We start from the raw sequence: 22,875 nt of genomic DNA, 5'->3' as shown, positions 1-22,875 counted from the left end.
TTTTATTCAATATATAACTTTTGAATAAGATACCATTTCTAGCACAATTGCTAAACTTGGCAAAAAATAAAGAATAAAATGAGTTTGTGGGGTAATCTCCCAACACTTAGGTAGATTATTGAATGTAGTTCAGATGTAATAAAAAAGGGACAAGTATTGTATAAATATTGAAGTAGCAAATGAACAGAGATTTATTCAAAAGTATAAAAAGATGAGTAAAGATAAACTGGTTGGCTTAAAGCAAAGAAAAAGGAATGCAGCAAATATTAAGAAATTTTCACCTTGTACACAGAAAGATAATACATAGGGGTTACTGTGGTAATATTTTTATTAGAAAAGAATTAACAATGTATTCTTTCTATCTTGGTTGGTAAGGGAGTTGTCACAAAGGGAATAAAGCCTAAAAGTAGAGCTGGAATTCAGCTCTCCCAAATCCCTCAGATATACTCAGTTCTCTGGACCATGAATATTAGCCAGTCCTGGAGGGATTATGAAACACCTTGATTTTATGTATTGTTACTGTGCATTGTTCCAGATTGCTGAAGTGTTAAGTTCATTTTCAGAGTTACTGGTATGATAATTTGCATGACATTAATATCATTGCTTGAATAGCAATGTTAGTTTTTACTGCAGCCTCATCAGGAACATATTCATGAGCTACTGAGACTAAGGGAATTCAGAGAATCAATGAAGAACCCAGTCCTATATATTAAGATGATGGAAAAGATTTTTAAATAAAAATGAACTAACATGATCTTCAAAATAGGCACACAATAAAAAAGTCCTGTTTAACTGCTTTACCATGAGTGATCACAGTTAATGACTCTCCAAATTATACAATATAAGTCAACTTATATGTGTATGCTTTTCTTAACCTACGATGGAGAGAAAAATATCAATACATCTTCAAAATTGTTTGTGTTTTTCATCTAAGGTATATAATATTTGATCCTAAGAAAGAATATAATAATGACTATAAATACATGAGAGTGAAATTTTTCTGAACATCCACAACACACCAGAACTTAGACAAAATATGTGACTGTGTTACATTACATAATTCTCAAAACAACCATGCCATGTAGAAAATGTAGATATGTAATCTCTATATTTTAACTTTTTTTTTTTTGGTTTATCGAGGTAGGGTCTCACTCTAGCCCAGGTTGACCTGGAATTCACTATGGAGTCTCAGGGTGGCCTTGAACTTACAGTGATCCTCCTACCTCTGCCTCCCGAGTGCTGGGATTAAAAGCATGCGCCACCACGCCCGGCTATATTTTAACTTTTAAAAAACATTTTTAGAGAGAGGTAATTGTCATGCCAGGGCCTTAGCCACTGCCATCAAACTCTATATGCTTTTTCTACCTAGTGTGCACATAAAATCTTGCACTTGTGTCATTTTTGTGCCTCAGACTCAGGTGAGATCTGGAAAGAGATTGCACAGGGGTCCTTAGGCTTCACAGGCAAGTGCCTTAACCACTAAGTCATCTCGCCAGCCCTCTACCTTTTAACTTAATAAGAACCCTACATCTAATCTATATAAAGACCCTCCCCTAACCATACTATTCATATGTACCTGAGCTGACTAACTCTGTATATTTCCAGCCATAAATGTTTATAATATAAACAGTGATGGATTTTCAGGAAGTGTTACATACCTCTGAGGACAAGATCCACTGCTCCAACCACAGGATCCTCTTCCATTTGGTACATAAGAAACCTGACTGTCCAATATCACAGTTGGCGAAAGCCTGGTATGCACATAAGCACACCAGTTCCTAAGAAAGTAATCATTGTTGTCACATACACAAAAAATCATTGTTAGTATTTTTTCACAAAATATGTCAACAAAATACTTTCAAAACAGATATCAACTAGATCATACTCTCCATAGACAAAAGAAAACTAATATTTGTTCATTGCTGCACTTAAGCACAGTTAAATCAGCACTTCAAGATCAAAATAAAAATAAAAATTAATCAACCTAAACAGAATCTGTAATATTTATCTATATGTCAAGATTCAAGATTACCCTTAAATAGAAATGTAATGTTAGTCCTGACATCAGAGAGTCATATCTGGCACTATTGCTGTGGTTGATCATGTATAATTAGTCATCAGTAAGTAAACTGAAGCATGTCTGAAAAGACAAACGTAAATAACAGTGGAAAGATCAAAAAAGAAGTTTAAATTATTATCTGTAGATGACGATGTGGCTTTAAATAAAGAAAAAAATATTCTAGATTAAAATTATTTTAAGAATCAGCAATAGGGCTGGAGAGAGAAGGTTTAGCAGTTCTGGTGCCTGCCTGCAAGGACCCAGGTTCAATTCCCCAGGACTCATGTAAGCCAGATGCCCAAGGTGGCACATATGTCTGGAGTTCATTTACCATGGTTGCAGGCCCTGACACACCCATTCTCTCTCTCTTTCTTCCTCTTTCCCTCTCTCTTTCTCTCAAATAATTAAATACCAAATAAAAAAGAATCCAGCATTTTAACTAAGTTCAATGTGCAGTTTTTATAAGTGATAAGTTAAATTAATTTTGCAGCAAAGTTATGTTTCTATATATTAAAAACAGATTTTAAAGGATACTATTTTAAATAGGAAGAATAAAGTATTTTAAAATATATAACTAGTCACATAAGATTTATTTATACAGATTTTAGGCAGAGAGTTCAACACCAATTATCTCCAAGAATGTATTCTGAGTAGAACAAGACAGAGCAAAAACAGATTAACTCAGAAAAGTAATGAGCAGTGTTTCAAACACTCCCTTGACACAGATGCTCCAGAAAGACCTGAAAAAGGTACTATGTATAGATGTGTAACTCTCAACACAGAATGGTTGGCATGAAAAACCAAGTCAGCATATATGCCTCAAGAAATACCCATGCCATTGCAAAAGATACTCAAAAGAGCTACTTACAGGAAAGTCCAGAAAAAGAGGTCAAATGAATGATCATAAGTTTATATTTAAAAAAAAGCTCAAGGAAGAACCACATGAACATATGAATGAAATCCTGGAGAAATTCAAAGATAATACAAATAAAGGCCTACATGAATACCAAGAGAACAGAATAAAACAGCTGGATGAAATGAAGTCAAGCCAGAATATGAAAATAGAACTCAATAAAGTGATCCTAATGAAAACCAAAACTAATATGTAGCTAGAAATGAGAACTTCAATAAGTCAAACAAAACCCTCCATAGAAAACTTTACCAACAGACTGAACATACTATAAAACAGATGACCAAGCCTGGAAGACATGGTAGAAGCATTGAATCAATTAGTCAAACCAGTGAAAAGCCTAAAAGAAATATGAAAGGAACATGAGAGATACGGAAAAGTCCAAATGTTTAAATAATGGGTGTAAAGAGAAGAAATTTGAACCAATGGTACAGAAAATATTTTTTATAAAATTATAGAAGAAAAATCCCCAAATTTAAGTGAACAGAAATACATACAGGTATAATATGCACACAGAACACTAAGTGGTTAGCACGAGAAAAGAGATTCCTCATGTCATATTAAAGTCTAAACATTAAATTCATAGAACAAAGAAAAGGTACTAAAAGCTACAAGATAAAAACAAATCACATATAAAGGCAGTCAGTTTTTCAGTGGAAACGTTAAATGCCAAAAAGTCTTGAAATTATATATTCCACATAGTGGCAGAACACAGAGATAAATTAAAACTACTATACTAGCAAACATATCTCTCACAGTAGGAGAAAAATCACTTGCCATGATAAAGGCAGAGAATACTATGCCAAATATTTTGCATCCAGGAGAATGACAAACACATTCAAGAGGCCCCCAGAGGGAAAAATAACAAAACCTCAAAGAGTTATTTAAACAAATGAAGGCTAAGAAAATATCAAATATCATGAAAGTATAAACATGTCAGGGATTAGCACACATATTTCAACAACAATTATGAATATTAGTTGTTTCAATGCCCTGATCAAAAGACAAACTAACAGAGTATGTATCAGAAAGCAGAATCTAGGGGTTGGAGAGATGGCTCAGCAGTTAAGGTGCTTGTCTACAATGCCTAAAAACCCAGTTTGAGTCCCCAGTACCCACATAAATCCAGATGCACAAAGTGGTACATGAATCTGAAGTCCATTTATAGTGATCAGAGACCCTGGCACATCCATATTCATTCTCTTTCTCTGGTCCCCCATCTTTCTTCTCTCTCTCCTTGCAGATAAATAAATTAAATAAAGAAAACTAATCTATCTTTTGCTGTCTTCAAGAAACTCACCTCAATATCAAAGACAGACCAATACTAACATAGGATGAAAGGATAGAAATAGATACTCTAAGCAAGTGGAAGCAAGAAACAAGCAGCTGTTCATATTCTAATATCTGACAAAATAGAGTTCAAACCAAAATTGTCAGAAGAGATAAAGAAGGCCACGTCATACTAAGGGAATATCCACCAAAAGGACACTGCAATTCTAAATATATGCACAGCAAAACCAGATGTACCTAATTTTATAAAACAAATCCTATTAGATATAAGTCCCAGCACAGTAAAAATGTACAATTCCAACACATTGCTCTTATAAATAGAGAAGTCATCTGGACACAAATAAGTACAGAAACATTAGAGTTAAATGGCACTATAGATCAAATGACCCTAAAAGACATTTACAAAACATTCCAATCAAACATTATACTATACATATCTAAAAAAGAGATCACCTTATAGAACACATTGCAAGTCTCAGAGAATTTATGAAATAACTCTTTGTATTTTATCTGACCACTATGCAATGAAATTAGAAATCAAAAGAAAAATATAGAAAATTCACAAATTCCTGGAAATTAAACAATACACTACTGAATAATGAATGTATCATCAAGAAATTAAGAATAAGATCAAAATGCTTTTAGAACCAAATTAAAATGACAACAAACCATAACAAACTTATAGGACACAATAGAAGCAGTTCTAAGAGGAAAATTCATAGTTCTTAGTGCCTATATTACAAAAGAGCAGGGAGATCTCAAAAACAAAACAAAACAAAACAAAAAAAACCTTAATGGCACACTTGAAGGCCTTAGAAAACAAGAGCAAACCAATCCCTAAATTATTAAATGAAGGGAAGTAATTAAGATTAAAGAAGACATCTAAGACAAGAAAAAATTAATGAACCTAAGAATTAATTCTTAAAAAATCATATTCAACAACCTCAGCAAAATTAAGCAAACAAAAATATGATTAGGGATGAAATAGAGATATTACAATGTATATTAATGAAATTAATAGAATCACAAGGACCTACTTTATAAATATATATTCTAACAAATTGGAAAATCTAAAATAAAATGATTTTATAGATGCATACCACCTACCAAAGTTAGACCAAATTGAGATTGATAATTTAAATAACCCTATAATCAGTAATAAGATTGAAGTGGCAATAAAAAATTCTGACAGTCCAAAAGTCCAGATCTAGACAGTTTCACTGAAGAATTCTATCTATCTGGAAGTACATAAACCACAGCTTCTCAACATATTCCACAAAATATGAAAGCACAGACTGCTCCCTAACTCCTTCTATGAAGCCAGAATTTCACTAATACCAAAAAAACAACAAAGTAGTATAAAACAATATTCGTAGTGAACATAAACACAAAAGTTCTCAGTAAAATATTTGCAAAACAAATTCAAAAACATATCAAAAAAGGTCATTCACCTCGACCAAGTCAGCTTTATGTCAGAGATGCAGGGATAGTTTACAAACAAAATTTAATTCATCACATAAATAGACTCAATGACAGGAATTACACAATCATCTTAATTTTGTCATGGTTGAAAAAGTTCAACACTCCTTGATAAAAACACTGGAGAAACAGGGAAGTGGTGGAGAATATCTCAACATAATAGAGGTTATATAAAACCATCCTATAGCTAACATGCTAAATGAAGAAAACTCAAAACATCCCCACTAAGATCTGGAACAAAAAAAAAATAAAGGTCCACTTTCTCCACTGCTGTTTAACATAGTTCTTAAAATCTTAGCTAGTATATTAAGATAAGACAAAAATGTTTACAAATTAGAGAAGTCAAACTATATTTGCAGATAATGACAGAAGAGACCCTAAAGATTCCACCCCCCCCATACCAAAAAATAAACCTCTGTAGCTGGTAAACCTTTTTAGTAAAGTGGAAGAACACAAACTTGACACACAAAAAAACAATAGCCTGCTTATTTACTAAGGAGATATATACTGAAAAGAAATAAAGAAATTATCGCTCTCTCTCACACACATCCATACATACAAATAAAGTCAGAATCTCTCTCACTAAGGAAGTGAAAGACCTCTACAATGAAAAGTTTATAATAATAAAGCATCTGGAAGACATCCGAATATGGAAAGATCACCCATGCTTTTGGATTGCAAGCATTAATTTTGTAAAAATGGCCCCTCTAGCAAAAGCAGTATATAGATTTAATGCAATTTCAATTAACATTCCATGACCATTTCTTCACAGAAATAGAAAAAAAAAATCTTAAAATTCACAGGAAGGCATAAAAGACCCCTAGGTAGCCAAAACCATCATCAGAAAAGGAAAAAAAGAAAAAAACATACCATTACTGGAGGTATCACATACTTGATCTGACTCTATAATACGGAGCCATAATAATAAAAGGAAAAATAATAGCGTGGTACTGGCACTAAAACAGACTTATAGATCGATGGAATGAAATAGATGATCTAGGTATAAATGCATGTAACTATAGCCATAAAATTATTTTTGACAAAGATGCCAGAAACACACACTGGAGAAAAAAATTTCAACAAATGGTGATAGAAAACTGGACATCTACATATAGGATGAATCTAGAACTTTATCTCCTATTCTGCACAACATTCAATTCCAAATGGATCAAGGGCCTTAATAATAGACCTGAAACTTAAATGGCTAGAGAAAAAATTAAGGATAACACTTTAAGACCTAGTTGTTTGAAGGGACTTTCTGAATAGAACCTCGATTGCCCAGGACATGAGGCAAACATTTAACTAATGGGGCCTCATGAAACTAAGAAGCTAACATGCAGCTAAGAAAACTGTCAACTGAGACAAGAGATACCTTCATAATAAGAGAATATCTTTTCTATCTATACATCTGAAAGTGGATTCATATCTAGAATATATAAAAAACTCAAAACACTAAAGAAAGCAAAAATCAAATGACCCCATAAAAATTGGCTATAGAACTAAAACAGTTTTAAGAAAGAAGAAATACAATGGCTAATAAACAACTTTTTTAAGTGTTCAAAGTCTTTACCAATAAAGGGAATGAAAATTAAAACTACTTTGAGATTCTATTTAACTCTAGTCAGAATGAATATTATTAAAATAGTAAATGGCAAATACTGATGAGGGTATGGGGGAAAAGAAACCTCAACTACTGTTAGGTGGAGTACAAACTGGTGTAGTCACAATAGGAATCAGTGTGGAGATTCACACCTTCCTGGTACTGAAAACCTATGGCAGGACTGGGGCGATGGCTTAATGCTTAAGATGCTTGCCTTTGAAGCCTAAGTATCCATGTTCAGTTGTCCAGGGCCCATGTAAGACAGATGCACAAGGTGGCACATGTGTCTGGAGTTCATTTGCAGTGGCTGGAGGCCCTGGCAAACCCATTCTCTTTCTCCTCTCTCCTCTCTCTTTCTCTCTCTCTCTCTCAAATAAGTAAATAAAATATTTGGAAAAGAAAGCCTATGGCAGAAGAGGTCTTGAGCTCTAGGGGTGTAGCAGCAGGCATTACACATATTATGCTCACCAAACTGTCCTGTAAGCACCTTTCTTAAAGTTCGTATTCATGCATTATTGCTACTCTCACTTTTGGTTAGAGAAGCTTCTCTTTTCAGATGGTAATGACCATTTGGATGACACAAAAGGCACCGTAGTGCAGAGAAGAACTGAGAGAGGAGTGTTCATCACTGAAACATCTCTATTAATCCTTCCAAAGCTCAGGATCCATATAGAAGAGATGACAGAAAGAATGTAAGAGCCAAAGGAAGGGTAGAACTGCTGACAACGCAATTTTCCAGACAAAAATTGGCCTTGATATTCATGACATCGCAGTGCCTTGTACTACCTACACCAGTCCCTCATAATAGGAGGGAAAGATGATAACATCAAAACAAAAGACAGACTAATTGAGAGGGGGAGGGGCTATGATGGAAAGTGGAGTTGTGAAAGTGGGGGATCATTGTTTATTTTCTGTAGTTATGGAAGTGGTCAATAAAACATTATAAAGCTAAAAATAGATTTACCAGACAGTCCAGAATTACCTCTCCTATGCATATACCCTAATGACTCCACCACTTTACTATAGAGATACTTTATCTTGCATGTTTATTGCTGCTCTATTCACAATAGCTAGGGAATGGAATCAGCCCAGATGCCCATAAACTGATGAATGGATAACGATGATGTGGTACATATATGCACAATGGAGTTTTATTCATCTATAAATAAAATTGGAATCGTAAAATTCACAGAAGATGAATGGATTGGGAAAATATTATACTGTGAGGTAACAGGATCAGAAAGACAAATGCCACAAGTTTTCTTTCACAAGGGGCTCCTAACTTCAAATTTTTAGATTTTTAGTTAGGTTGGAATAAGAGTCAGTAGCGAATAGAAAGCTAGAAAGGAACTATGAGGGGTATTATAGGGTAGGACTTAAGCTGAGGAGACAGTATATATGTCAGCAGAAGAGCAAAATACATGGGGTGGAAAGTTAATTATTTATTTGAGGGAGAGAAACAGAAAGGGACAGACAGGGAGAGTGTGAGTGTGGGTGTGAGTGTGGATACCCCAGGGCTTCCCACCGCTCTAAATGAACTCTAGATGCAAGAACCACTTTGTGTATGTGACTTTATATAGGTACTGGGGAATTGAACCCAGGCTATCAGACTTTACAAGCAAGCAACTTTAACTGCTGAGCCATGTCTCCAGGCCCCACGGTGAAAAGTTAAAATGAATTCAGTTGAGGGGAGTAGAAGTTGAGGGAGGATTAATCAAAACCTAAGATGCTATGGAAAAGCCATAGCACTTAATCACTACTTTGTTTACTAATTCAAAATATTATTGTGGGGGCTGGAGAGATGGCTTAGTGGTTAAGCGTTTGCCTGTGAAGCTTAAGGACCCTGGTTTGAGGCTTAATTCCCCAGAACCCATGTTAGCCAGATGTACAAGGGGTCACACATGTCTGGAGTTCGTTTGCAGTGTCTGGAGGCCCTGGCCCTCCCATTCTCTCTCTTTCTCTCTCTCTCTTCCTCTTTCTCTCTCTAATAAATAAATTTGTAAAAAACCTTAAAAATATTATTATGAAAACGAAGTGCATCCTTTTAATGCTAGAATGTAGAAAACAGAGGCAGGAGGATTGCTGTGAGTTTGAGGCCACCCTTACACAATGTAGTAAATTCCATGTCAGCCTGGGTTAGAAAGGTCCTACTTTGAAATATCCAGAAAAGAAAGAAAGAGAAAGAAAGAAAGAAAAAAGAAAGAAAGAAAGGAGGAAGGAAGGAAGGAAAGAGGAAAGAGGAAGAGAGAGAAAGATTAACTTATTTAGGTCAGAAATTTCCTATGAGGGTATATAATACTGCTCACAGAAGCCATAGGTTGTTATAGGGAACCCCAGTGCCAGGGTGGTATACCTCTTAGTAGCTGTTGATTATAGAGGCCTCTGAGACCCTTAGAACAAAGCTCCTGGATGCCCAGTGCTATGCAAGCTGCTGGAGGAGAAAAATCAACAGGCTTACCCAACTGGTAAACACCCTTACCTGCTATGTAACTGACCAGCCTGACTGCTTTAGGGACTAACAACAGTTCGCTGACTGGATCTATGAGAAATAATGCATGTCTGGTATTGAAAACCTGTCCGCAAATCTGTGGTTGTGACAGAGACTTTAGAATGCAAGCCAATCCCATTTGTTAAATTGATAGGCTGTGCCCATCAAATTGCCCTCTATTTCCATCATGTTTATAACAATAGATAAGTGTTGATCTCATCTTTTGTCAGAGAAGCTTCTTCTTTGCTGATAGTGGTAACTACTAAGGAGACACAAAACTGACCAAAGTGTTGTGACTAAGTGAAAGCAGAGTGCTTAGTGCTAAATGGGGCATCTATAATATCCCTTTCAAGGCTCAGAAAACATTGTTCAAGAGTATGTGGCAAGAATGAAAGAGCTAGGGAGTGGGAAGGAGCATTTTGGGACACTATCTTTTGAGAACAAAGTGACTGCTACATTATGACCTCTTGGCGGCTGTCTCTACCTCCACAGGACCACTATGAAATTGAGCTTATCAACATTTCTTCAGGAAGAGGGTGAAAAAAGAAGTCATCAAAATACAAGAGGGTCTTGTTGGATAGAAGGATTTCAATGAAAAGGATGAATCAGATTGGGGACAAAACTAGCATTGGTCAAACTAAGATTACATTATCTTCCCATATGAAAATTATACATGTAAGAAATCAAGCACCTCAAAAAATAGGAAAATTAGTATTTTATATAATAGTAATATTACATAAAACAAATTATTGGGCTGGAGAGATGGCTTAGCGGTTAAGCGCTTGCCTGTGAAGCCTAAGGACCCTGGTTCAAGGCTTGGTTCCCCAGGTCCCACGTTAGCCAGATGCACAAGGGGGCGCACGCGTCTGGAGTTCGTTTGCAGAGGCTGGAAGCCCTGGCACGCCCATTCTCTCTCTCTCTCCCTCTATCTGTCTTTCTCTCTGTGTCTGTCGCTCTCAAATAAATAAAAATTTTAAAAAAGAATATTTTAAAACAAATTATTTAAGGAGACTTTCTATTTAATGACCTTATATGTCTGATTTCATATTGCTTTTATACCTTCAATGAATCTGCAGAATAATAGAGATTTACATTTTTAATTAAACAGCAAAATAATAGGTATACTAATTAGTTTGATTTTATTTCCCTTGTCTTGCATGTGAATCATTCATCTAAAGCAGATATATTAAGTACTATAAAAGTCAATGTGTGATGTTCTTTAATAAGTGAATTAATATTTGAGCCCTTTAAAGAGATGAAAAAACATTCACAAATTTTGCAAAGACATGGTAAAACTGAGGCAAAAAATAACTCAAAAATAAAACAAAGAATGGATAAATCAAAATTAATAAAAGTGTGGAAGAGTTAATTAAAATTAAGAAGACCAAATTAAAGTTATCTTTGAAACAACTAAGTAGATTTCTTATGGAAACCCAGTGATAATCAAACCACTTAAAAGAGTCAACTTCTAAAAAGCCAATGAGATTGTCACGGGAACATTTGTCACATGACTATAGAGGGTACAGCAAGGTTTAGAAAACCCATTGCCACCATCTCTACACTTGCAGGTTTCAAAAGAAAACAGTTTTTCTCTGTGATATGAAACAAGTGTGACCTGGAGAGACTTTTCAACATTCTCAGTCGCATATCAATACCACGACCACGGTAGTAGAAGGGGATCATCTCGTGCCTGACAAGCAGTCTTAATCCTGTGTTCGCTGAGAACCATGCACAGAAGAGCCCCTTGTGGAACTCATTCTCAGGCTTAGGCTCCTGATGAAATAACTTCGTTGAGGTGTATTGAAAATGTGACTATAATCTTAAAGCCAATTTTCCAAAAAATAGAGGTTTAAAAATGCAAAATAAAGCAAGGGAAAATTTTGACAGGGAGATTAAATGTAAATGTGATAATTATAGGCTTGTTCTTTGCACAAAAACAGAAAGTCTTTGTACCTGTAGGTGATTATGGTGCTGGAAAATAGTGTCTTTGAAGTGTGAGCTTTCCATGGAGTTATCACACTCCACCTGGGGGATGACTGAGAATTCTCTGTGAAGGTAATGGCCTTGTTGCCTGGCTCAGCAACATGTCCTGAAAATACTTGTACTGATTCTGCGATTTTTCCAGGCAATAGGAAAAAGGTTTTATCTATGGGAAAACAGACATCTTTGGTTATGAATAAAAAGCCTAGCTTTTTAAATACATGAAATGAAAGATGGACTACTCTGGTTTCTCACCAGATCATATAAATCTTTCACCTTTTAAAAATGGAAAAAGGTTTATTATGACTTAAAAACTCAGAGGCTTATGTATAATGAACTGAGAAACAGTATTATAAATAATATACCATGATTTTAATTTGACATCTTTAGAAATTCAATCTTTGAAGGATTTTGTAAAAAGTTTAAATTAAGAAAAACTTCAATAAGTGAGTAAACTATGCCCCAACCCCACATGCTTTTATTCTGATCTGCGCGAGAATGGACAGATAAAGCAAGGATGCCTCTAAACAGGGATTACACAGGAATATTTTCTTTCAGAAAGAACAACGATCTAATAATTAACATGGTACAAATACTTAGAACCTTCATGACAAGTTCTTGCCATGCCATTCCTTGGAGGCAAATTGTTAAACTGTTGTGTTCATGACCTATGGCCTGGGTTGACAAGCTAGTAGGAAAGGGTGTGGTTCTGAGGTGGTTATTAGTAATCAGGGTAAAACAGAAAATTCTCTACTAGAAACTAAGCCAATAGCATATAGTTTTACTCAGATGTTGGAAATTTCTATCTGCAGGGAGACTTCCTGGATTGAATAACTCTTCATTCCTATCATAACATCAACTCAACTATATGCACATGCATACACATTACACACATTTACATAAGTCATCAAATAACATGAATTATACTTTAGTAGGCTCTTTTCCAAAATCAGAGGGAACTGATTTTTTTTCAAAAAAAGAAAAAAACAGAATAAATAAGCATAAAAATCATGAAAAACTGAAGCATATAGCAAGCTACAAAGAAGCTATGAAGATGGCAAGGGGAGGGACGAAATACAAGATTTCTCTTGGAAATATAGTTATCACAAATATGTGCTTTTTCTCCCTCTGTGATCAGAGCTCAAAGGTCATTTCTGATGATGGACTACTTTCTGGGCAAGACTCACTTTTATTTCCCATACTCCACATGTGGAGGTAGATAAAGAAGGGTGGGGCTGGAGAGATGGCTTAGCGGTTAAGCGCTTGCCTGTGAAGCCTAAGGACCCCAGTTCGAGGCTCGGTTCCCCAGGTCCCACGTTAGACAGATGCACAAGGGGGCGCACGCATGTGGAGTTCGTTTGCAGAGGCTGGAAGCCCTGGAGCGCCCATTCTCTCTCTCCCTCTATCTGTCTTTCTCTCTGTGTCTGTCGCTCTCAAATAAATAAATAAATAATTTTTAAAAAAAGAAGGGTGTTCAGTCCTGTAGCAAGTTTGTTTTACTATTGTACTTTTAATAATAAGGAAATACATGGGGGAGACACATGTAAAAGGAAATAAAACAATAAAGAAAAATCTGCCTTGAGTAGAGTGATGTAGTCCAGTATTGATGTGTGACAGAGCATGATGGAGCAGACCTGGATGCTGGAGTTAGGCTATTGCTTTTAAGCTTTGATTTTAAATACTTTTACTCATCATCTTGTCCATTAAATGCAGCTTTCTTAATGTTTTAGTGACTATAGTGATATTATCTACCTCACAATATAGTTGTGAAAGTAAATTATTTCATATATATAAAACTTTGCTGATTATATATACATATACCTATATATGTATGTATATATATATATATATATATATATATATATATATAGAGAGAGAGAGAGAGAGAGAGAGAGAGAGAGTGTTCTTCAAAAATCTCACAAAATCATTTAATATATACATATGTATGTATATGTATATTCAGTTTTTGCCTAATAAAGACACAACTCCTTTCTAATGACTTACTAGATTGCTGTTAACTGTAATTGCTTAAATGTTTCCAGAAAACCAATGTAGATGACTATCATCATCATTTCTGTTCAATTCAAATAATGTAGCTTAACTCTTGGGAAAAATGTAGTATTCAAAATGTCTTTATGCTAAAAATATAGTATTCAAGATTTCATAAGAATACATGGAAACAAATATTTCTAATGTGTTATGAAACCTTTTATAGTGGGATTTTAGTTTACTTCAATAGAACTAAATTTATGAATTTTAAAGACTAAATTTCCGTGTTGTTTACTAGTCATGAATGAAAAGAGCCAAGGGAAATATATGCAATATAAATGGAGACATCATAGAAATGAGAAGCAAGAATTTATACTTACAATAAAAGCTTCTTTGGAAGGGTTTTGCATGTGTATGTGTATATATGCATACTGGTATAAGTGGTGCACTTATGTGAGTGCATATGTGTGCACGTGTGTGTGGTGGTAAGAGGTTGATGTCAGGTGTATTCCTCAGTCATGTCCCTCCTTATTTATTAAGACAAGATCACTCATTTAAGCAGAGAGCTCACTGATTCAGGTATCTAACCAGCCAGCTTGAGCTGGACATGTGCTGTCTATGCTTCCTGAGTGCTAGGATTACACTGGAACCACCATTCCTGCTTGTCACTTATGTGGGTGCTGGGAATCTGACCTCCAGTCTAATCAAGTGCTTTGTCATCTCCCTGCCCTGAAAAGATTTTATCTGTAAAGCACACTTACATAAAACACTACACTGTTTTTATTGCATTTCCCTAATAGTCCAAAAAACTCTAGTTTTATTTAAATACAGATTTTATTATGCAAACACTTTCTTTCCAGATAATAATAATTTTGGTTCAGGTTTCAATTTCCTTTATATAGTTTATATAACATGATTTGATATTTTACAAAATGTTGATAGTTTTTGCTGGGCATGGTGGTACATGCCTTTAATCCCAGCACTCAGATTGGATTGCCACGAGTTCAAGGCCTCCCTGAGACTACATACTGAATTCCAGGTCAGCCTGGGCTAGAGTGAAACCCTACCTTGAAACAGAACAAAACAAACAAATAGAATGTTGACAGTTTGTAATCTAAAATCCAGTAGACTTTTTAAAAATATATATATATATTTAAAACATTCTTTTTTTAAATTTTTTTTTCTTTATTTTATTTGAGAGCAAGAGACACAGAGAGAAAGACAGATAGAGGGAGAGAGAGAGAATGGGCATGTCAGGGCTTCCAGCCTCTGCAAATGAACTCCAGACTCGTGCGCCCCCTTGTGCATCTGGCTAACGTGGGACCTGGGGAACCGAGCCTTGAACCGGGTCCTTAGGCTTCACAGGCAAGCGCTTAACCGCTAAGCCATCTCTCCAGCCCTTTAAAAATATTTTTGTTTGTTTATTTTTTATTTATTTGAGAATGACAGACAGAGAAGGTGACAGAGAGAGAGAATGGGTGCACCAGGGCTTCGAGCCATTGTGAATGAACTCCAGATGTGTATGCCTCCTTGTGCATCTGGCTAACATGGGTCCTGGGGAATTGAGCCTTGAACCAGGGACCTTAGGCTCCATAGGCAAGCACTTTAACCATTAAGCCATCTCTCCAGCCTCCTGTAGACTTTTTTTTTAAAAAAAATCTTATTTATTTATTTGAGAGAGAAAAGGAGTGAGACAGAATGAGGCAGATAGAATGGTTGCTCCACGACTTCCAGCCACTACAAACAAACTCCAGATGCATGTATTATAGGTACTAGGGAATCGAACCTTCATCCTTAGGTTTTGCAGGCAAGCACGTTAACCACTAAGCCATCTCTCTGGCCCTCAAATTTTACATATGGCGGGGGGCTCAGAGAGAAAGAAAATGAATATGGGCATGCCAAGGCTGTTGCCACTGCAAATGAAATCCAGCTACGCATGCCATTGGGTATGTCTGGCTTTACGTGGGTACTGGGGAGATAAACCTGGGCTCTCAATCTTTGCAAGCAAGGATCTCTAACTGTGGGGCAATGTCCACAGCCCTATGGAAAATTATTGACACGTTAGTTTTGCAGTCAATTAAGAAGGAATGCCATTTATATAGCAAATTTTGGCAATTATTATTATGTTTTTTAGGAATGAACAATTTTCTTTGAGGAGTGGGTAAAGTGTGGTGACTATAATTGAGTTTTCAAAAATAGCACACTACCTGCAGTGTACAAACTATTGTCTAGTTACAAAATTATCAGTATGGCATTAGAAACTGAGTTAGATGTGTTCCCGTCTAATGATGTACCTGGAGGTTGTTATTTGGATCTAACTTATTTCCTGGTTTTTGAATCAATGATAGCACTGTTAAAATGGTACACTGAATTAAAGACTTATGACATATACATCTTTTGTAAATGAGGATTCTTAAAGTCAAACTTTAACATAAGATTTTCCCTGAAGTCAACTAACTTCATTTTATTCTTTTCTTTTTTTTTTTTTTTTTTCATTTTCCTCAGTCTGTGTCTTCAATTGAACCAGAATCTCATAGACCAGTTCTGATCCAGCAGATGTCAGGCTTTCCTAGTCTGCAGAGCACAAGTGTTTTACACTAATCCACTGGTTCCTAAACATTGGCTCATTTAGCACTGGTCCTTAAATAAAAAAATTTAATGTAGTTTTATAATTAGAAAAATGGAAGCTATGAAACTACAGAAAATCCTCACTAATACCTGATACGTAAAAATACTTGTCAAATTCTAGTACTTCAATTACCATGTGTACTAACAGTCACAAAAAAATGGCAAACTAATGAAATAAAGTCAACAATTAATAAGAAAAATTGAGAGGTGGCATATAGTTTTCATTAGAAGTAACATAAAGAAGTATTTATTTGCCCAAGAGATAAAAAATACTCTTCACTATGATAATATGTTTCTCCTTGGAATTTTGTAGCATGTAAGAATATTTCCCTTTGGATGTCATTAGACTTAATAGAAGGAACTTCCCAAGCAACACTTGAATTTGACTTCTCAGATTCCTTATATCAACTCAATTCACACAAGATTAGTGGGAAAATGTGTATTATCATAGCAGAACTAATTTAATGGCTTGATTTCTTAAATGTGAAACAATTTAAATAATGTGTTTAAAATTTAAATTTATAAGTAGCCTAATATAAGGTATGCAGAATTTATACTTTAAGACAGTGATTTAGAAGTAAAAAATCAATTAGGCTTAATACATCCTACTGGGACATAAAGAAAGTTATCCAACTTATTACAAAAGAATGAAACAAAGGAAATTTTGAAAATAATGGTCATTACCAGAAATTCATTATGTTTTCTTACATAAGTCAAGTTTTACTTTATTTTGGCCCCCTTTTGTGAGCATTTTAACATACTTATAAACCCTTTGTATATAAAATAAAAACAAAAAAATTGTAGAATTTAAGGGTATCCTTCATTTCTAATCTCTTTCTCCCTTTCACTAAAAGCAAAACAAAACAAAAGCTCCTTACCACAGAGTTGCCCATAACCACTGTCTATTTTTAGCACCTTCCTTCACATCCTAGACCACTCAGGCCAGTGCACAGAGCTCAATAAAACTACTTACTTTGTCTCTAAACCATAGATGTCTTCGGTCCTTCTACTATCTTTTTCAATGTATTTCTCAGTTTATCAGTACCTCCTTCCAGAAATATGTTTCCCTTTTCTCCGTGAGGCCTCATATTTATAGTTTTCTTCCTATGGCCATCCTATGGAGGGGCTAGTGCAGGTATCTGCCATAATTAGTTCATTAAATATTTAAAAATCTCCTATGGACACTGCTGATGCACACCTGCAAACCCAGTTCTGAGGAGGTGGAAACAGAAAGATGAATTCCAAAGACTCACTGGCCAGCCAGTTTAGCCTACTTGGCAAGTTTCAGGACACTAAGAGACAGAGACCCTGTATCAGAAAAGGTGAATGGTGCCTAAGGAACAATATCTGTTCTCTGACTTCTAAGTGTACATGCACACAGACACACACACACACACACATACACACACACACACACAGAAAGAGAGAGAGAGAGTTGTATGCAAAAAATCATTCCTTGTTCTAAATGTTGAAAGCAAGGGAAAACGGGTATTCTAGAGATAATATTAACAAAGACTAGTGTTCCTTAGGGAAGCAAGGTAGAGTAAGTATAGGATGTCATACCAAACCACTCAGTTATTTTTCATTTTTTTTTTTATTTGAGAGAGAGGGAGAGAGAGAATGAGTACACCAGGGCCTTCAGCCACTGAAAATGAACTTCAGATGCTTGTACCACCTTGTGCATCTGCCTTACATGGGTCCTAGGGAATCAAATCTGGGTCCTTTGGCTTTGCAGACAAATGCCTTAACCGCTAAGTCATCCCTCCAGCCCCCACTCAGATTTTGAGATATGTGTTTTTGTTTTTTTGTTTTTGTTTTTTTTGTGAGTGTATTTTGATATCACAGGTATTTTCCAGCATTATTCATCTAACAATGACTATTGTCATTACCTTACAAATATTTAAATTAGTTTTACTCATATTTTTATTTTAATTTTACAAGAGTGGAATATAAACAAAATCTCAAATTCTAAAAGAACAATTCAAAAACTCTAAGAAAGTATAATGTAAATTACCTAAAATAATGATTTTAAATATTGCAAAAAATCAAGTATTCCATGCAATGAGATGCATTAACCTGATCGCTTATATGTATGGAGCATGAGAAGTGGGAATGGAAGGAAGGAAAAGTGGACAATGGTGATAGCAGGGTGAGAGCAGGGAAGAGAAGCTGAGTGACTAACAGCCAGGAAGATTTGTTGATGAATTAAAGTGTTAGGGAGAGGATAATGCCAAGAATATAGCCAAGGTTTCCAGTTATGGAACTGGTCATTCCCTACAATGGAAGTGATTAATATGCCTATGTGAAGGGCTTGGGCAGTATGGCAAGTTAAACAGACAGTTGGATTTTATCCATAATTCATTTAACCTATTATCTTCACAGCAAAGACTACCGATCCCATCAGAATGAGCAAGCCACTCACACCAATATAACACTCTCATTATCTTCAACCCAAATGTTTGTCACTATTCTTTAGTATAAGTATTTGTGATTTACTAATTTTTTTCTCTTCACTCCTGTTCCATTGAGCAATGCCTCATGAGAATAGAACAAGTAGAAATTTTACTTACTAATTACTCTCCCATACAACCACGTGCTTATCGACATACCTGGTTTCAGAAAATATTTATTCAACACATATTCTATTTATGTTTATATTTAAATATTTATGCTTATAAATATTTATTCAACATTAATTCTAATTCTTTTTTGTCTGCCTATACTAAAGTGCTTGGCCATTTATGAGTACATATTCTGCCAGACAGGAAACCACATCTCTGCTGAAGCTCAGAGTTCTTCCAGTACTAAAATGGTAAACAAGGGTCGGATGGATAGCTTAGTGGTTAAGGCATTTGCCTGCAAAGCCAAAAGATGCTTGTTTGATTCCCCATGATCCACGTAAAGTAAGCCAGAATCACAAGGTGGCACATGTGGCTGGAGTTCGTTTGCAGTTGCCCTGGCCGTACCCATTCTCTCTGTCTCTCTCTCCCTCTCCCCCCCCCCCTCTCTCTTTCTCTCTCTCTCTCTCTCTCTCTCTCTCTCTCTCCCTGTTTGACTCTCAAATAAAAAAAAACTTAAAAAAAGAAAATGGTAAACAATACAAGATGAGACAGAAACACTCCAGAATAATCTTGGAAAAAGAAATAGTCATTTAGACACAAGCATATTCCTTTTGTAATTATTATACAATTCTAAAATGATAGGGGAAAGCATCAAGATGAGTTTACTACTAGTCAATCAGTTATTTTTTCTGAGAAATATTTCTTTGGGATAGATTCTTCTTTATATTAACATGCATGTTACATTTGTTTGTCACTCCTTTCATACAATAGGTCACTCAGACCAGAAAAGTTTGATATTATTATATACCTAACTTGAGCCAGAAATTTGACTACCATTAAAAATGGGACTTTATGTCCAACAAGATCATATGCTCGCTTTAAGTAGAGCACCTTGTGATGAGTGCAGTGAGGAGTCATGGGCAGTTTCCCAGGCACCCTACCTTAGCTGGAGACGGCAGCATTAGGTATAAAGGGCTCAGGTAATGGCAAATGAACATGCTCAGAAAGATACACAGGATAGAATGGTAAGTCATGTTGTGGACAAGAGAACCACACACTTGAACAGTCAGAAAGTAGCAAAGGATGAATGTGGGCAAAATGGCAGGAACAAGGTCAAAGATGGCAGCACACAACTGCCTGGGCAAGGAATCTGAGATGTGTTCTGGAGGCAGCCCACAGCTTTATGACGGTTCCCAAGGAGAAAACTGAACAACACACTCAGTTGTCCCTGTCCCTGAACCCACCCAGGGTACATGGATGGAGCACAAAGACTTGCGGTTGAACCTTTGTCCTGAGATAACATAACTCAACTACTGTAAGTCAGTTGCCTAACCTCTCCATGAAGAAACTGAACAATCATCTTTTATGGAATTATGGAAATGATTCAAGGAGATAAATAATCTAAGGAGAACAGTGGGGTTTTAGGAACAGAAATGCCATAGAAGCATTGGCTGTTTTTATTATTACCAAATAAATAAATGGAATAAATTCATTAGACCCTCAGAGTCTGCTTTATATCAGCACTCTGCCCTTAAGAGAAAGACTGGGATTTTCTCTTCTAATGTTATTTGCATGACCTAATGGGTATGGAATCTTGGACTTCATGGATAAAACTATTAAAGAAAGACCTCATGTTCTCCAGGCCTTCAAACAGTATAATCTTTAAGATAATTAAAAGAATCAAAGCTGCTTCTCATTTGAAAGTTCATAGGATACAGTGCATTTCAGCTAATTATACACAATTTTATGTTTTTTACAAAACACAAATTAATTTTTTGGAAATTCAATAGCTATACTAATATTCACTTTTAACAAGAAGCATTCCTTAGAGGTAGGACTTACACATTCTATGTATCTCCAGACTCTATCATAATACCAGGCATGTGATACACAACTTGTAAATAAACATCAAATAAGTGTGTTTTCAAGTGCTGTCAGTAAGGAAAAGCTTTAGATGAAATACTAACATTTCCTTAAAGTCTATTGTTAATTCTTCTGTCAAATATTATTTAATATTTAATTTATATTAATTACAAATTTTAATTATGATAAAATATGCAATTCCTAGTATGTTATATGAAATTTAAGTGGTATTTTGGTTTGAATTATTTTTTGTTTACTGTTTGAATATCTTCTGAAAACAAATCTCCTGACTACTTCATCTGTGAAGCTCACAATCAATTCCTTTGAATGTCCCAGAAAACTGAATTGCAGACATGATGAAAGATGCATATTTTAAATAATAGATGTAATAATTTAGAAAAGATTCCCAATGAATGTCATTTGTCATTATTCAATAGGTAGCCTCCTGCTAAGTAGAATGTCTGTTAAGTTTGAAGTTCCAAACAGGCTTTGTATTCCACACTCTTGCCAACATCCATGACTAATGCAATGATAAAGCATGACTGCTGAGAACCTGCTCTGTGAACAGCATGTATGCATGGGTCCTTCTTGAACTTGAACCTTCATGGTAACTCTACAAAGTAACATTCTCATCTGCATTCCCTGTGTGGTGTTCTATTTCACATATGCAGAAACTGACTAGCTCAGAGCTATGTATTTAGACAGTCTCAGAGTCAGGACTCCAACCCAAAGTCACTTATACAGAGTTGTTGTGCTTAGTAATTCAGTTGGTTTCATCTGATCTTTATTCTTTCCACAACACTTCCAACTCCAATGTTCAAATTCATTTTTATCTCAACTTTTTGATTTTATTTCCCTTTAGCATTGTGAGTATGGTTTTGAGCACAACTGAAAATGCCTTGACTTGAATGAAATTAACTAGCAGACACCTTACGGACATAAACCAGCTCACTGTAGGCTTCTTTGTTCCTGATCCTAAGAGCCCTTATGTGTGGACAAGTGATTCTTAACACTTGTTCACCTAGTAAGCAAGGCACTTCTTGGAATGGTGAAATCACAGCTACAATCTGAGGGTATCTTCAACCTTAAGTTATTTTCTGAGAATGGAGTATGTTAGACTAGTAACTTTCAACTCCAAAGAGATCATAGTAATACACAAAATAAGAAAAGAATATTGCTTACTTTCCTCTGGCTGCTTCAAAACGTTGACTTCCATCAGTCTTTCCCCTACTGAGATAGGTTTGCCGTGGAGATCGATTTCCCGTACCTCCAGCTAACTTCTGAAAGGTTGCTTGCTGATTTGACTTGTTGGCAAAGCTCTGAAGGAATCTCAGTGTAGCATTGGACAGGACCACTGCCTCTGCTCCAGAGCTGCTGCGCTTGATGGTAGATTGGGTTGGGAGGGCAGGTGTCTGGAACTGTACCCCTCCTTCTTCTGTCTTCCCCTCGAGTTTGAGGGTTTGGCTTCTCACAGCCACAGGAGGGGTGTTTGTTTCTAAAGGAGACAGTGTGGACTGTAGAAGGTTTTCTTCAGAAAGTTTCTCCTCAGAAGCTGGGGTGACAGAAACTGATGTTTTCTGAGTAGTCAACAGCCTTTGGAGACTTCGCGGGTCAGTTGGAAGAACAGAAGCAGAAGTTATATTCTTGTGGGAGTTTTCATTCTTAGGTATGGTCCAAGAATGCTTTGTGCTGTTAAGCCCAATGCCTACACTCCAAAAACTAGAAAGAAGGACAAATAAGTTTACTCCCCTCATATCAGTGTTTGAAGCAAAAAACTTCATGCAAAATCGGGAGTCAGGGTCCTTTCAGCCCTGAAGATTACTTCTACACTGAATGTGCTTAGGGATTTGCCAATTTGAGATGTGTGGAGGAAACAGGTTTCTGTGTTTTGTAGTGTACTCAGGAAGTTATGTTTCCTGTTTCTGTAGTTCTATTTTGTCATCTGTGAACTCTCTTAGGACGGACCCATGGATGTGTTGAAGGGCCTCGGGTGAACCTAAGGGGAACACAGGAAATTATTATCAGGGG

General features: G+C 35.8%; 1 protein-coding gene across 1 annotated transcript in view; it reads right to left on the bottom strand.

Annotated features, from left to right (window-relative positions):
* The window catches only part of Mmrn1 (multimerin 1), an 80,844-nt gene extending 58,243 nt beyond the window's left edge, over nt 1–22,601 (bottom strand). The window contains exons 1-2 of the mRNA XM_004665413.2: nt 22,030–22,601; nt 1,659–1,778 (exon numbers count right to left, since the gene is read on the bottom strand). Of these exons, the coding sequence (XP_004665470.2) occupies nt 1,659–1,778; nt 22,030–22,601 (692 nt within the window). The remainder of the gene's footprint in view (nt 1–1,658; nt 1,779–22,029) is intronic.
* Nucleotides 22,602–22,875: the final 274 nt, after the last annotated feature.

The sequence above is a fragment of the Jaculus jaculus genome, chromosome 2 (genome assembly GCF_020740685.1).
Source record: "Jaculus jaculus isolate mJacJac1 chromosome 2, mJacJac1.mat.Y.cur, whole genome shotgun sequence".
Taxonomy (NCBI): domain Eukaryota; kingdom Metazoa; phylum Chordata; class Mammalia; order Rodentia; family Dipodidae; genus Jaculus; species Jaculus jaculus.
Note: the sequence above shows the minus strand (reverse complement) of the source record. Positions and strands in the feature narration are given on the sequence as shown.